Source organism: Neolamprologus brichardi, chromosome 12, assembly GCF_056152115.1.
Source record: "Neolamprologus brichardi isolate AB-2024 chromosome 12, ASM5615211v1, whole genome shotgun sequence".
Classification (NCBI taxonomy): Eukaryota; Metazoa; Chordata; class Actinopteri; order Cichliformes; family Cichlidae; genus Neolamprologus; species Neolamprologus brichardi.
In genome coordinates, this window is record NC_142115.1 from 11,546,866 (window position 1) to 11,563,681 (window position 16,816).

A 16,816-nucleotide genomic window follows, 5' to 3' on the forward strand; every position below is an offset into this window, starting at 1 on the left:
GGTCCAATTAGTGCAAAATCAAGTTAAAACAAATCCTTTTTATGCTATCAAAGACATACTGGTTGTTGTCAATCATGATCATTAATGGCAATTTAATAGATGTTTACTGTGTCAAGTTAAAAGACATTGTTCAACCTTTAGTACCACTTATTACAAACTTGTGAGTGTGTGCACATATTGAGCCTATATGTATATGTTTCATATTCTGTGGATTTAAAAAAAAAAAAAATTAAACCAAATTCCAGCTTGTGCACCCAATTCTTGCTTTTTAAAGTCATTAAATGTGTATGTTGTACAACAATTCCATCCAGGCGAAAGAACTAAGAGTTAAAAGAAATCACTGAAGGCTCAAAATTACCATGACATTCATTACCATGACATTCATTACCATGACATTCATTCCCATAACGAATGAATGTAAACATCTGACCACAACTGTAATATTGATTTGTTATAACATTACTGGTAAGATGGAACCAACAGGTGTAAGCTATCTACTTTAGGTGGTAAAGAGTGGCATGAGTATTTATGTTTTCATTTTGAATGGCACACTTGCAGTTACTTTCATGTAAATACTGCTACAACTGTTGATAATGCTCTTCGTGGTTTAACTGGCTAAAAAGCGCTCCATCTCTACAATGAGTAGAGAATCACTTGAAATCAAATTTGACAACTATCATGTTTCAAGCTGTATCGCCAAAATAAAATAATAAAGCCATCCATGCACTGATAGGAGAATTTTTTTTATATCAAGTAATGGTTAAAATACATTTAACATTAAGCAACTAGTAACTATAGTTAAAATTGATTTTGAAAACGTACAGGTCCATGAAAACATACAGGATTATAAGAAAATTATTTAAAATGTATAGAACTGTTGAATACTTACATAGTGCATAGGTAAGCCACTCAGGCTGGTCATAGTGTACTATAGCTACACACAGTGTATTTAGGCCAACCAGACATAACACTGTCCAGTAGAAGCTCTGGGATTTAACCAGACGCCGGATGGTGAAGCGAATCCTCTTCTCTTTCCTCCTGAAGTAAGATGAACTCTCATTCTTGCTCTTCACACTTGCCCGAGCATATGGCGACCCTGGGGGAGCAGTTGGAGCAAAACATACAAAATTGCAATAAAGTTACCAAGTCTAAAAATGAGGTGCTCCTTCCAAATCAAGATATGTTTGATTATAATCAGCTAGAGCCATGGATCTTAAAGTAAATTAAGGGAAGACTGATCATTCTTACTGACAGATTACAGAATTGGCTTAGTATTCCTGGCACTTCTCTAAGATGGTTCTCATTATATTTATCCTCATCTTTACTTTATTTGGCCCAGACAGCTAAGGAGGTCTGCTTTTACATTTAGCCCAAGGTTAACAACATCAAATCAGCTGTTAGGAAGCATTGTATTATTTTTGACCAGTGTTTGTTTTGAATGGCACCTCTCAAAGATCATCCAGTCTTATTTCTTTAATTTAAGAAACATCCCAAAAAACAAACTGAAACCCAATAATATGTAACTTTTAGTACGCACTAGTGGTGGGTTTAAAAAAATCGATTTTAGTTTGAACAATGTGATATTGATTGATTAAATCCTGAATTGATTTTTAAATATAAATGTATTTTGGCAGAAACATTAGAATCTCAGGTTAAAGCTTACAAAACTAATTCTAGTTTTTACCCCCAAACAACTAAAACCGCAAATGAGAGCAGGTAAACGGATTCTACAAAAAGACGCAAACACAAAGAGCATAACCTGGTTTACCGGGCATGGAGGAGTTGCAGGTTTTGTCACTCTCCAACCAAATTTTACTAAGTAGCAAAAGAAGATCAAAACTACGATTTACGTTTGATAAACATTGTCATGAATTCCCTCTTACTTTTGCTTTTACTTCCTCCACCGCTCTCACTCTCAGTGTACTCAGAGGCCAATTTACCATCAAAAAATTTTATTTTCTGCATTATTCACTTACTTATTGTGCTTCCAGGCTTATTACGCACCAATTTACTGTTGTGCACAGTGCTGTCGGCCACTGTTTCTTGTTTGTTCAAAAATGACCTCCAACGAGAAAGCATGATTTATGCTGTTCAATACCAAAGAAATTTAAATTTTTTACAAATTATGCCAAATTGCAAAGCGCTTAGCTCTGTCTCTAATAAAACCTCTGTAACTTTCAGCAGCATCAGGTAATGTTCATATATTGATTCATGGTTTTCTTCTGGTTTTTTTTTTTCATTCTTTCTTGTTCCTATTTAGCCTCTACTATATTAAACTTTCAGTAACTTAAATTAAGCCCAAATGTCAAGTGGGACTGGACAAAAAAGGAAAGGAGAAAAATGGTTCCATTATAATTTTATTACTGGCACAGGAAGACTAGTGGGATAATCATTTCCTGTTCTATTTTAAACCCGACCTGTCATGATCCTAGGCCATGTTGGCCCAGTATTCTTAGTTTTCATGTATTTTTGTATTTTGTTCTTTATTAAGGCCATGGTTCCTGGGTTGCTCTGTTAAGTTGTTCCTTATTTGATTTCCCCTTGTGACTTTTACTCCGTGTGTGCCCCTCTGTATCTGTGAGCCCTCGTCTCCCCTCCTTGTGTTTTATTCCATGTTTCCCCAGCCCGCTATGCCTATGCTCTCCTGTCTCTCTCTCTCCTCCTGTCTGCACCTCTGTGTACTTCCTGTTTTACTTTGACAGTCTCCCATCAGTGTTGTGTTACTCCTGCCGTGTCTCGTTATGATTATCTGTGTCAGCTGTGTTCCCCGTGTGCTCCCACTTCCCTCGTTAACCCTCTGGCTGTGTCCCATTTCAGGGTCTGCAAGCTTGAAGTACGCGCACTACGCGTACTACGTACGGTGCGTACTATAAGTACGAGAAGTGCGGAAGTGATAGGCTTGTGAAATGGGACGGTATATGCTTCGTCGCGCTGTTCAGGTTGCCTAGCAATCATGATACTAACCACGAGACACGTTACATACAGCTTTGTTTGACAGAAATGAAGGAGAAAATTGTTTTGTTGGTCAATCATTTTTGTCATGACATCACTTTGATTAGTTGAGTATCTGAGGCTGAGACCACAGGACCATAAAACATGATTCAAGGGCTTCATTTCTGTACTGAACAGTCATTTAAGATTAGCTAGTAAATAATAATTAGTTAATGTTGTTCATGAGACTAAAGTCATCTCACTATGGTAATGTAAATATAATATGGCCAATATTATAGTATTGCCAGATTATTATGATATATATATATATATATATATATATATATATATATATTAGGGGTGCAACGATACACAAAATTCACGGTTCGGTTCGGTTCGATACTTTGGTGTCACGGTTCGATATTTTTTCGATACAAAAAAAAATGTTCATGCCTTTTTATTAATTTGTCATTTATTAAATTTTCACGGCACATTCTGCACCACATCTCTGTGCATTCATCATTTGTTTGAAGCCAGCTCACCTCCTGCAACCACTTTTCCGAGAATACGTGTTTCTTTTGTGGTTCGGACTCCTTCTGACATTTCTTTGGAGGTGGAGGAACATCACAGTAATTGTTTAAAGGAGCTTCTTCGACATCTTTAAGAGTTCTAAACAAATGTCTGTCCACCTCCTGAAAATCTTATGTACGCAAACACGCGTTGCAACTTCTTATCTTGTGCACCTTTTTATTTTGACAGCGAATGCGCACCTGCGGACCACTTATGTGCAGCCCTGGTTATTTAGCTCGTCATATTGCAGCCACAGAAATTCTTTTGTCCATGAAACCATAAAGCTGCACTTTCTTTTTGCCTTATAGTCTGATTTGTCATAACTTTTCCGTTTTGTCACTTCTTCACCCTGACCTGTCTTATTTGGCTCAGCAGAACTAAAATATATATCCTGCTGCTTTTACACACGCACTCACATAACGCTCAGCGATTCTCTGCGCGATCAACCTCTCACATGTTTAAGCTGCGGGAGATTTCACTTGTCATGTTTGCATAGTAAGCTAACGATTGATATGTCAGAGGAATTGGTGCGCAAATTATCATCACTCACCAATCAGTGCTGTCGCTCTCTATACACAGTTCATGCGATTGCAAAGTGAAAGCAAAAAACAAGCGCAAATTCAAACGCGATTTCAGTATGTCACATATTGACAGTGGCCGATGCCAATGACATAATTACCCAGCTACATTTCCGAAAGAATGCAAAAGCATTGACATATATTTTTCCTTCCTACGATAGCCCGACGGGCAGGGCAGAGATAGATTTTGGTAGCCCGACTGGAAAAAAGCCCCAGGATGTCGGGCTAGCAATTTTGCGAGCCCTGTATCTGATTGAGGAATCACTCATCTTTGGAAAAGAGAGTTTATTATGGAGAAATGTCTCTTTCCAAAATAAAAGCTATACTATACGCTTCTTCTGGGCTATATTCTCAGCAGCATATTAAACATATCAGGTCCCCATAAGGAGAATCATGTGCTAACGGCTGTCTAAATGACTTGGGTAAAGTTTGTAGCATGCGTGCTTGTTTTTGTCTGCTTCCACTTGTCTTTGCACTAGAATGATGTCGGAGTAAATGTGCAGTCATATTCGTTGTGTTCCCACTAGTGCTGTCAGCGTAAATCTGGAATGACGTTAACGTCACAACACGGCAAATCTCCGTTAACGAGCTACCGCGGATCGCCTCATGAGTGGGGCTGGAAGACGTCAACACATTAACGAGCTAACTGCGCTAACACACTAGTTCCCACCAATTGAGCATTGCTGGTACATCCAACATACTGTTTTACTTTTGTCCATGAGTGCTTACCTTCAGGGTCATAAGTCACATGAAAACCAAAATAGTTCCAAACGCCAGATCTGAATGAGGGTGGGGGAGGTTCAATTTGCCATGTTGCAACTAGCCTAGCTTCTGTCTCGCTAGCTTGCCCTGCACTCAGTGAATCTGTGTTCGACTACTCCGCCTAGGCTGCACTGTCGAGCGCAGATCCACTGAACGCTCAACACAGACAGCATCGTCAGAAGGAAAGTTGATAAAATAAATTAAAAATGTTGTATTGTTCGATACATATGCGTACCGAACCGAAAGCACTGTATCGAACGGTTCAATATCGATACGAGTATCGTTGCACCCCTAATATATATATATAATCTATATCACTGACTTTCAGCTTGTTGTGTTTGTGGATATATGACTGACATTAATTATCCATAAAATCATCAGATTCTCTGTAAGATTAAGGTCGACTATATGTATATTTAGAAGTAGAGGCTTTAAAACCAAGTTAATGCTGAAAGTACAAACATCACTAGTGTCACATAACTTTGCCGACATGTGGCCAACAGCAATGTTTTAATGTTCTTCATTATTAAACATTCGCACATGAATAAGTGAGGTCATATTCAGTACTTACTTTTGACAGTTCACTTTTCGGCCGCTCCCTTCTGCCGTATTTTGCGGAAAAATTATCCACACCCACCGCCGCGCTATGAATTGTGGGATATATGGGACCACGAAGCGTGCACCGGACCACGCTTGATATTTGGGGAAATCAACGGCGCATTTGGAGTATGCATTTGAAGTACACTTCGAATTGGGACAGCCGTCGTCGCGTGGCGGTGACGTAACCGCACTTAAAATGCGTACTTCAAGCGTGCAGACCCTGAAATGGGACACAGCGTCTGTGTATTTATGTGCATGTCTCCCTCAGTTCAGTGTCGTGACTGTCTCCTCCCCGAACCTGTGTGCCTTTCTGTGTTCCCTCGGTCCTCAGTTAGCATTCCCAGTTTAGTTCTGTTTCTTTGTGAAGCCTGCAATAAAGCAGTGATTTTGAGTTCAGCTTTTTGTCTCCGTGAGTTTTGCGTTTAGGTCCTCATCTGCCTCCACGCAGCCAGTTTATGACAGTACGACACGACCAGTCATGGACCCAGCAAACTCCCTATGGAATCGGCAGCGTGCAGATTCCGCCTTTCCTAACGAGAGGAGAAGGCAGGAGGCTCGGCACGCCCGGGAGCGCGAGTCTGCCTTTTATGGGACTCGACTGGTTGTAGGTGGGTCGCGCAGCCTCCAAACTGCAAACACTACTGCCTTTTCTCCACCTCGTCCACCGGTGATAAGAGTTGGAGGATTCAGCCTATCGCCTGCCACAATTCCTCCGGCCTTCTCAACTTCCAGTTCACCTCCCCAATCGCCGTCCACGTCCCGCACAAAGAAGAGGGTTACTCGGCAGCCGAGGAGAGATTTCGTGCCTCCAACAAGCAGCCTATCTCCGCTGCAGTCCTTTGCGCTCTTCCTGGGACTTCCACGCTCGGAGCTGCACAAGCTCCCTGTCTCTTCGACGCAGCTCGGCCCGTAATCGGCTCAGTCAGCTGACGTCTTAGAGGTGCCTGCGTCTACAGCCCCAGCAACTCACAGCACAATTCCCAGGGAAAAACTACGTTCACGCCGTAGCCACTCTAAAGTTACTGAGCAAACTCCAGTGGTGAGTGAGTCTGACTGTTTCTTCCAAGCCACTTCTGAGCCTGACCGAATTGGACAATATTCTGTTCCTGAGTCCGCAGTTTTTCATGTCTGTAACTCATCGGAGAGGAATAGTAAGTTTGAAAATGACTGTTTGCAAGCCTCATAACATTTCTAAGTTCATCTCTGCACCTATTAAGCATGAGACGGAGTTCTTTGTCCCCCAAGAGACTGCTGTTCAGGCTGAATTAAATAATTCTGACACTGTAACCTCTGTGTGAATCATGCCAGAGGCCGTTAACTTGGTGTCTAGTTATTCTGGGTCAGTTAATCCAGAGCCTGCATTACCTGCCCTCACACCCATGTTTGAGAATGACTGTTTTTCCTTTGCTCCTCCCAGGTCAGCAGTAATTAACACACAGATTGATAAACTCACCTTAGAAAAGCAAAAGACTATTTTTGAGTTCCATACCTGTGAACTAAATATTAAAACAAACAGTCCAGAGGTTCCTGTTCCTGCTGAAACCGGAGGGGACCTCCTGGAAAATGAACTGTGTGTCTTCCAACCTTTAAAGGCTGCTAATTATGACATGGATAACTTTAGTACAGCAGAGTTGCTAAAACCAGCCCGCCATAAGTCTCTGTTTGCTGAAACTGTGTTTGGCTCCACTAACTTGGTTTTCCCAGTGTCTGTTACTGCTCCTGAGGTCAGCTCTCAAACTCCAGTACCTGTTCCCAGGGCAGCACGGGCCCAGCTTTCCCTTGCACCCGTATCAGTTCCTCGGGTGAGGGTGGCTGAGGTCCAGCTGGTCCCTGCTTCTGTCCCCAGCCTGGCAGAGGCTCCGTTCATCCCGGCACCCATACCTGTTCCTCGGGTGGGGTTGATGGACACCCAACCGTTGCCTGCGCCTGTTCCGGTTCCCCGGGTGAGGTCAGCTGTGACCCTGCCAACTCCTGCACCTGTCTCAGTTCCTCGGGTGGGAGCGGCAGAGGTCCAGCTAGCTCCTGCACCTACACCGGCCCCCAGGATAAAGGCAGCCAGAGCCCAGCTCGTCCCTGCACCATATCTGTTCCTCGGGTGGGGATGGCTGGTGTTCGGCCAGGCCTAGCAACTGTTCCTGTTCCCCGGAGGAGAGCAGCCAAGAGTCAGACACCTGCTCAGTCACAAGTTCAACTACCTGCTGATCCACCATCACTGCAACCACCACTACAACTTGCACTTCTGTCCATAGCGCAGTCATTAGCCCAGTTCCCTGTTTTGTCACCAGCTCAGTCTCTAGTTCAGTTGTTAGCTCAGTCACCAGCCCAGTTAATAGCTCAGCAACCCATTCAGACACTGCCAACCTCAGCTGGAAGCCTTTGTGAGCTTTCTCCGCCATCTGAGGACTGCGTGGTATTGACAAACTTTGGACAGACTGTTTGCCCTGCACAGCCCCAGCCGTTGCATCCCAAGCCAACTGCGCGCCCTGTGCAGCTACAGTTAGTGTCCCCTCAGCCAGAAGTCTCCGCACCTGCTGGCTCTGCATCTGTTCTCGCTGGGGGTTCAGGGGAACCTCTCCAGCCGCTCCTCGTCTCCGCTGGGGGTTCAGGGGAACCTCTCCAGCCGCTCCTCGTCTCCGCTGGCGGCTCTGGTCAGCCCGGCCAGCCCCTCCTCGTCTCCACTGGAGAGTCCAAGACGCCACCGTCTGGTCCAGCTCCGTCGCCTGTGGCCTCCACGCCACCGTCTGGTCCAGCTCCGTCGCCACTTTTCACATGGCCGGCCCCCAGAACAGCCGAACTGTCAACTTTTGTGCTGCCGCCCCCCGGGGTGACCTTCTGACCTCTTTTCATAAACATGCTACTTTTATGAAAAGCCCAATAGCCTGCCAGGCCTAAATTGACTCCTATTTGGTCTGATTTAATTTTTGATATAAATTATTGTCAATTAAAATTAAGGGTAATGTTTCAAATTATGTATATATCAGGATAGAGTTTGGTGCTCTCCTACTTTAGTGTATAGCCTTCTGAATTTGACTGTCATGGGCCTGGGTCTGGGGGCCCATGTGTTTTAGGTTTACCCCGGGCTGGCGATCCTTGCGGGTCACCCTGCCCAATGGTCTAGTTAAGCATATTCTGTTGTCGTGTGTAGTATTTTGTTGTTCTATCTCCCTGTAATGTGCTTTTATGTTGATGCTCACGCTCCCGGAAGTATTGGGCGCCGGGTGATCCTTTGACCCAGAAGTGTTCTCATGCTGGAGGCAGCCACACCTGCTGCTTGTCAGCCGCCGCCAGCTGCTGCTGATTACCGGCATCAGGAGCGTCTTATTTAACAGTGTGGCTGAGGTCCAGTTGACACTTGATCCTTCAGTTTACCTCGTCAGTACAGCCATGGACTTGCTTTTGAAAAACCTTGCTTTGAAGACACATTGCCTAGCTGACTTATTGTGTTTATCTTTACTAGGAAACGGGAGCAGAGTGACAGATTGGATATGAGTTTGGATATATGCCATTCCAATGTTCACGGACGCGAGCACTGTGTGGGGATTTTGAAGATCACCACCTTGGGGAGTGAGATATACATATATACAAGTCCAGTTCCAGGACTTGTATGTATTTTCCCTATTGTTTTTCACTGTAGATAAATTCACCGTTTTCTGTCTGAAGAGACCTGTGTTTCGGTCCGCTTCTTATCAACACCTTTACAGAGAGTATGTTTTCCGCCCTGGACCAAACACAGTCTTTAAGCAGTCAAAGTGCATAATCTACATGTGCAAATTAAGCTAAAACAGCAGCACCAGATACTACAGTGGCTTGAGTTAAAGCATTTAAGACCTGTAATAGATTTAAGACCCGGGCAGCATGGTTAGCACTGTTGCCTCAAGAAGGTCCTGAGTTCAATTCCACCATCAGGCCAGGGTCTTTCTGTGTGGAGTTTGCATGTTCTCCCCGTGTTTGCGTTCTCCCCGGGTATTCCGGCTTCCTCCCACAGTCCAAAGACATGCACTTTGTGGGGATAGGTTAATTGAAAAATCTAAATTGCCCATAGGTACGACTGGTTGTCTGTCCCTGTGTGTCCCTGTGACTGGCGACCTGTCCAGGGTGTACCCCACCTCTCGCCCTATGACAGCTGGGATAGACTCTAGCACCCCCTGCGACCCTAAAAAAGGATAAGCGGAAGTGAATGAATGGATGGAGATTTAAGACCCTTTAAAGACACAGAAAGCCCTGATAAACAGTATAATCTTTTTCATCCTCTACTTATGATTTTCTTATTTCACTTTCTGTTTTTCTGCGATCAGCTTAACAGAATTAAAATGACAACATCTCCTGAATAATGTTTGTCAATAGCAAATCTTAACTCCTTTTCAAGTAGCCATTACATAGTATTGATTTAAGACAGTATAAGCAAGCTTGACTGATGCTTGATTTTGCAGGTCTTGACAATGGTTTTCAGTACTGATTGGGTTTATAGATAAAACTATCAGCAACAATATTAAAATTAATTTTGGGTTGATACCCTTTTTATTACCAAAGCATCTCTGACTTATTAAGGAAAGGGTCTATTGTTATCTCCTTTAGTGTCTGATATGTTAGCCTTATGGGTTCAGTGGGTCTCAAAATTAGGCTTGCTGTGGTGCGTCCCCGAGATCATCTGAGAAGTGTGGAGGCCAACTAAGTAAGGCACTGGCTCTTGCTATGCAGTTTGTGCTGTGTGATGGGGAGTATTGTCCTGCTGCTGGAAGGCACTGCTGCCTACAGCAAAAGGGTTTCCTGAACATGACAGCAAAACTGTCTGAAACAATTACAGGCAGCAAAGTTCAGTTCAATTCTATTTTATTCACAAAGCTGTAGTGTCATTTCAAAACAACAGCTGTGTGAATGAACTTTATATTGAAAGATAAAGAGATAAATATGAAGGTATCATATTTGTAAACTTAAATTGATTTTTGCTCTTCTTTGATTTGGCTTTTGATAGTATAAGAAAAGTATCAGTCTCTATGGGAATGAGATATTGGAGGAGAGGGGAGGAGCGAAACTTCAGAGAGGCATGTAAAATGTAAACTCAAACTTTGGACAGTCACATTTTTGGGGTGTTTGATAAATTCGTCTAGAATTCTAGAAGTGAGAGCTGCTCCATGTAAAGTTGGATGGACACAATTTCTCCCAAAAAAGTCCAGTGTTTCGCTGGATATTTCCCAATTATCTATGAAGCCCACTTCATTTTTGGACACCAGCCAGAGAGCAAGCAGTTTAAGGACACCATGTGGCTAAACATGTCCCTGCTGGTACAATTATGGAGGGGACCAAGTCCTACAAAGTCCAACATTTCAAAGCAACAGCCATATGAAGCCTAGACCCTAGGTCTTCCAGCACGATATTGCAGTTTAACAAATAATCAAAATTAATCACATAACCTGTCAGTGGTTTTAATGTTACAATTAACTGATGTAAATGTTTGCAGTGGGGACAATCGCTATGTTGTGTGTTTAACATACAGAACCATCACAAATCTAAGGCACTGTCCTCACCAACAGATGAGATGTCAGTAAAGTGGTCCTCCCCTTCCTCTGCATTGATGAGATCATTCTTACTCTTCCTGGTCCGTTTTAGCACTGCAAATACATCAAGGAAACACAAAAATAAAAAAGGAATATGAACTAAGTCAGAAAGCAGCTCATATACTTTAATATTATATTATTAATAATATATTAATATTCTTCTGGTTTTGTTTTGGGGGATTTCCGCACTCTGCCACATGCCACGCAATATTCAGTTTTTCAGCTGTTCTGCCTTGACAGAACTCAATAATTCAAAGGAGGAAATCAAAGTTGATTCTGTTTGTCTGGAGACGGCATTTTCAATGGGGAAAAATGTTTCATCCAGCACAAGCCATAATAATATTAAATGCAAAAGGGTTTGCACAAAAAATAATTTCTATATAGTCCTTATATATAGTCCTGTAATGGGCCTACTTCCTCCCTATCCAGTATATTGCACTGATCACTAAACAAATGGCCACTTGCCTGTAGGTGTAAATAGGCACCATAAGTGTTGCTCTTCTGTGCTGTGCCATCTGCTTAGTCAATTTTTATTTTTTTTTGTTTCTCCATGGTATAATTCACACCAATTGTCTTGGCAGTTGTGTATACCAGTGGAGCCAATCCTTGGGGTGGACCACTTTTGGCATAGAGGGTTGAAAGCCCAAAGAATACTCTATTTTGAAAAAATTGTGTCTGACCTGCTCCAATACTCCTCGCAAATAAAAACTTACCAATAGTGTTTACTTTAGGAGCAATGGTCCTTCTGTCCTAGATTGCCTGGATCATTCTTTATGCATGTTCCCGACTTTGACAAATGCCCAGCTGGGATAACCACATTTATGAATGATGTTTGTCAATAGCAAATCTTAACTCTTTTTCTGATGCTTGACTTTTCAGGCATTGACAATAATTTTCAGTACTGATTGGATTTATATATAAAACTATCAGCAACAATATTAAAATTTACAATTTTTGAAAGTCTGAAAATGATCAGGTACAAGGACTGGTCTGAGTGAAAGAAGCCAATGTCCAAAGAAAAAAAACGTATAAAAGAGCTTTAGAAAGGAGAACTATTCCTCTAGACCACAAGAGCGTCTTTTGAAGCAATATATAAAGAACTGAGGCGTGGCTCAAGACTTTTTCACAGTACTATAACTGAACTAATGAATATGGAGAAAATGGAGAACTACAGAGCCATTAGTTCATTTACAGTACTTTTACTGTTAAGTTAGCCAGGTGAAATTGGGAAGCTGATGGTGGATCCATGTTTCTCTCTGTCTGTCCCTTGCATGTGAAATATGTAAACTTAAAACTTAGTTCCAAGAGCAGACATATTTGGTTGGTGTTGAGGGTGTTCCTGTTCTGAAGCGCACCCTTCACAATCCTGTAATTTCTTAGAAACTATGTGCACTGCTTCAGCAACTGGAAGGCAAAGTGAAAAGAGACATAACATCCTAAGAGGCAATTGTTTCATCTCCCTCCATAATGGTGTTTCCCACATTCTCCATTCCTGTGTTCAGGAATGTGGTGTTTTGGAGCCCTCTGGGTTGAGGACCAAATCCAGAACTTTTGGGGTGACAGAACTGACAGTATACCTTTAACAGTTCTTAAACAGTTATGCCTTTTTAAGTATCTTAGGAAAACCATACAGACTAGGTGTAGTTTCCCCTGTGTTATAGGGTCTGGTGAATAGCATTGTCTTTTTCTGCTTCAGACTGTCTATATGACAATAAACATTATCTAGATCTTAGGAGAACAAAACAACCTCTGGGTAAGTGGATGGAACACGGTGATTCCTGATCTGGTGACGTACACAGAAGATGTACGTCACCAGATCAGGAATCTACCATGTATCTGCACCTTCAGGCAGGCTGCCATTTTTTCAATGGCAAGGGTGTCCATACCCGGAGAGGAACACTGGTTTGATCATGAGTGATTTACCGTATTATTCGGACCATAAGGCACACCAGATTATAAGGAACAGGTCTGTTTTCATACATAAAGTGCACTGGATTATAAGGCGCATTAAGCGAAACAAAACAGTCAGATAGGTCAAACTTTACTCAACTCATTCTTCTTGCTTCCTCCTCTTCCGTACCATTGATTCATTAATATTGACTTCTCTGGCAGCTGCTCGATTCCTGTGTTGTTGTCAGTATATTAATGACTAACCTCGTATTGTGGATGGATTACCTCAGTTGTTCTCCTGATTCCTGACTGAAGTTTGGGCCGTTTATAGCGTCCTGCCATGCCATTGCATTTGTTCCTAACCATCGGGAACCCTCAACTTTCAAGCTTCACTGTGTTTATATTATACTAACATAAACACAGTGAATGCTAAGCTGTGTTGTCTGTGAAGGTTCTCAGTCATCCAGGTCATTGTAGTCTAAGGAGCTTAGAAAGAATAGTGTCTGGACTTCTTTAAGTTGCTTGAAGACGTTTCACCTCTCATCCAAGAAGAACTGAAGAAGCCTCTCGGATGAGAGGTGAAATGTCTTGCAATATTTATCATAAAAGAAATAAGAATTTAGGTTGTACAAATATTTTCCATTCTGCTGACATAACACCCAAATTTGCTCTGCTGCTGTTGGCGTTCTGTAAAATAACATAGTTCAAGTTTGCTATTGAGAATTTCTTAAAAAGGAAGAGTAAAAAACAGGACAGTATTCAAATGACAGAAAAGTGAGTCACAGCTGCATGAAGGGCACTCATATTACAATGCTAACTTCAGTGAGCCGCCTCCTCTCTCCTGCATTCTGATCTCATTGGCCTTCCACCTTTATAACCATAATAAAGGTTAACTGTAATCCTGGGTGAGTTGCAGATGAGAGCTAGTCTGGTCTATGAGTACACATGTAAACAGACAAACAGGCACATGTATGCACAGCCACATAGCCACACACAAAGCTGTAATAAACATAAATTTTTTAAAACCTAAAAAATATGGGACCTGTAAGTCTTATAATGTGTATCCAAAGATTTTTAGATTTAAGCTCACTTTTTATATTTAACTTCTTAATGATGGTTGCATGTTGTTCTAAATGTAAATGTTTTCAATGTTGAAAACTGATTCTCAAGATACCAGTCCTCACCAGAGTTGTTGTGTTTTCGTTTGTACCATGCTCCATCCAAAGATTTCTCTTCTGCGTTCTTGTCTTCCTCAGCGAGCATCACTTCTTCTGCAACACAAAATATGATAAACAATTATGTCATAATAGTGCTAACATCAAGTAAAGCAAAGCTGTTATTTAAATCTAACGGTAAAAATCGGTCATAACTAAATTTACACCTGCAGTGTAAAGATATGATTGTGTTTCTGACCCGCTTTGCAGATCCACTCCAGGTACCCAGTTAACTCTCTCTCTATTTGCTGTTGTCGGCGAAGCTTCAAGAATTCTTGCCTCTTCTCCACACGCTCTCTCTCCTTCGCAAATTCCCTGAAAAAAAAACACAAATACATGCACACACACACACACACACACACACACAAAAAGAAAAGTTATTAAAACTGACAAGCCAACATAGACCCTGGAGCATTCAGCTGTTGATGGGTACACAGCCGGCTGTCTTCCAGCAGGTGAGGCAAAGTCCCTGTCCTCACACTATACTGAAAAATGGTCTTATACTGAGACAATGAAATACTATCTGTCACAACGGTAAAACACACTGTTCTTTCTTTTACTAATTGAAATGAGATTATCTTAAGTCAACATCAACATCTGATGATGTTTGACTTGGCCAGTTTTAGAAAATATTTGCAATTTAAAACCAATGACTTCATCTGTGGGGTGGCTGTAGCTCAGGAGGTAGAGCAGGTCACCTACTGATCGGAAGGTTGGTGGTTCGATCCTTGGCTCCTCCAGTCTGCATGTCAAGTATCCTTGGGCAAGATACTAACCCCAAGTTGCTCTCCGATGCGTCCATCGGAGTATGAATGTGTGTGAATGTAGTTAAATTGCACTAAGTATAGATAAAGTGCTTGTGAGAATGGGTGTGATTGGGTGAATGTGGCATGTTGTATAGAGCGCTTTGAGTGCTCCGAGAGAGTAGAAAAGCGCTATATAAGAATCAGTCCATTTACCATTTACCATCTTCTCCTCATGGGCCAAGACAGAAAAAAGATAAGCTAAAAATAACATGCACATTGGACATACTCGTGCTTTCAGATGGAATGGGTTCCATTAAATACCCTGCACTGTGAACAACAATATATTTGTTTGTGTTTGTGATAGTATGGTAAATGGCCTTTATTTATATAGCGCTTTACTAGTCCCTAAGGATCCCAAAGCGCTTTACATATCCAGTCATCCACCCATTCACACACTGGTGATGGCAAGCTACATTGTAGCCACAGCCACCCTGGGGCGCACTGACAGAGGCGAGGCTGCCGGACACTGGCGCCACCAGTGTGTAGTATAGCTGATGATAGTAGCATACCACAACTAGACTGATGATGGGGGTTTAAAAAACCCACTTTAAATTTTACATGGAACTGAAGTTTCCAGCCAGTCCTTAAATACTGAAATACTGCTGGTGACTGATGATAGCAAGAAATTATTGCCAAATTCTTTGACCACAAGCAGCTGGAAAACCTCTTACACAGTAAATGTTAGTTTTCTGTTGTCCTGTTTCAAGACAAAAGATTTATTTGCAACAATGGCAGTGGATTATTTGAGTTTGTTGGACTAGACAGGTCTTATTGGATTCTAGGAAGACTGGAGGTCAAGTCACCTTTGTGGTGTTTCTCAACCACCTGCTGAGTAGTTTTTGAGGTATGCATTTTGTTCTTTCTTGCAGACTCCTGCTGTAAGGAGTACCAGTGGGGAGTGGGTACGTTTGGTTTGCAGCAATGTTTTTAGTGGGTGCTAAAGGTCAAACTAATGACAAGAAACGGGGTACAGGGCTCTGGGCCACTGTGCTACCTGTCAAGTAGGGTGGCTGTCAATTCATTTTTTGTACAGTCAGCATACTCACATTAAAAGAAAAAAGAAGCATATGAAGGAGAAAGAAGAAGGAAAAGGAGAGAATTCTTAATGTCATGGAAAAAAGCAGAAAGACACTGATGATAGCATCACTCAAAACTGTTTTACTCACATCTGGAACTAAAAACAGCTGTCTGTGAACTGTAAAATGCATTTATGACTGTGTGTAAATTTAAGTAGCTCTAGAGCAAGTGGATTTTATTTGTCTTAACAAAATAACTGATAAGAAAACATCAATAAGGATTATCATCACTGGTAGACCTACACCTTCTCATCGAGACACACAGGAGGCAGCCAAGAGGTAACGTAGGGAAATGTTCAATCAAAAGTGTTCAGGCAGGCATACAATCTTTATGTAGTGTGCATGTCCTCTCTAGCCCATAGCATCCCCAACCACAAGGTGCACTAGAGAGGTTGCATAAAACTGCCTTGACTCTGAGAGAGACTGGGATGAAGGTCTGCCTTTCCTGCTGTGTGCTGATTGCAAGGCGAAGGAGGAGTATCACGATTTTAGTGTGTAGTATTTAGTGTTTGCACATAATGTGCGAAGGCCCCTCAAAGTGTTGAAAGAGCAATTATTGGCTGTCAACGCACCTCCTCAGACTAACGTCCTTAATTTCGTCAGAGTTCAGAGAACTGTTGCACCATGTCTGTTTTTTTAATTCACTCTACAGTTTAGTGTTTTCTTTTCTTTCCTGGAAGAGTGGAGTTGTAGTAGGTAGGTAGTTGTAATTAGCTGTTTGTAAAATTGTAAAATAAATGTATTTAACACACCCAGTGTTAAAAACGGGATTAAAAGCATAAATATTGATATTCTTTTGATTAAAATACTCATTTCACAATGGGAATAAATATT

The 16,816-nt window shown here is 41.9% G+C and overlaps 1 protein-coding gene across 1 annotated transcript in view; it reads right to left on the bottom strand.

Moving 5' to 3' along the window:
* Positions 1–16,816, bottom strand: part of cacna1ba (calcium voltage-gated channel subunit alpha1 Ba) — a 292,202-nt gene that overhangs the window by 193,366 nt on the left and 82,020 nt on the right. Inside the window, exons 8-11 of the mRNA XM_087849000.1 lie at positions 14,300–14,415; positions 14,071–14,157; positions 10,967–11,050; positions 890–1,096 (exon numbers count right to left, since the gene is read on the bottom strand). Coding sequence (XP_087705126.1) covers positions 890–1,096; positions 10,967–11,050; positions 14,071–14,157; positions 14,300–14,415 — 494 coding nt within the window. The remainder of the gene's footprint in view (positions 1–889; positions 1,097–10,966; positions 11,051–14,070; positions 14,158–14,299; positions 14,416–16,816) is intronic.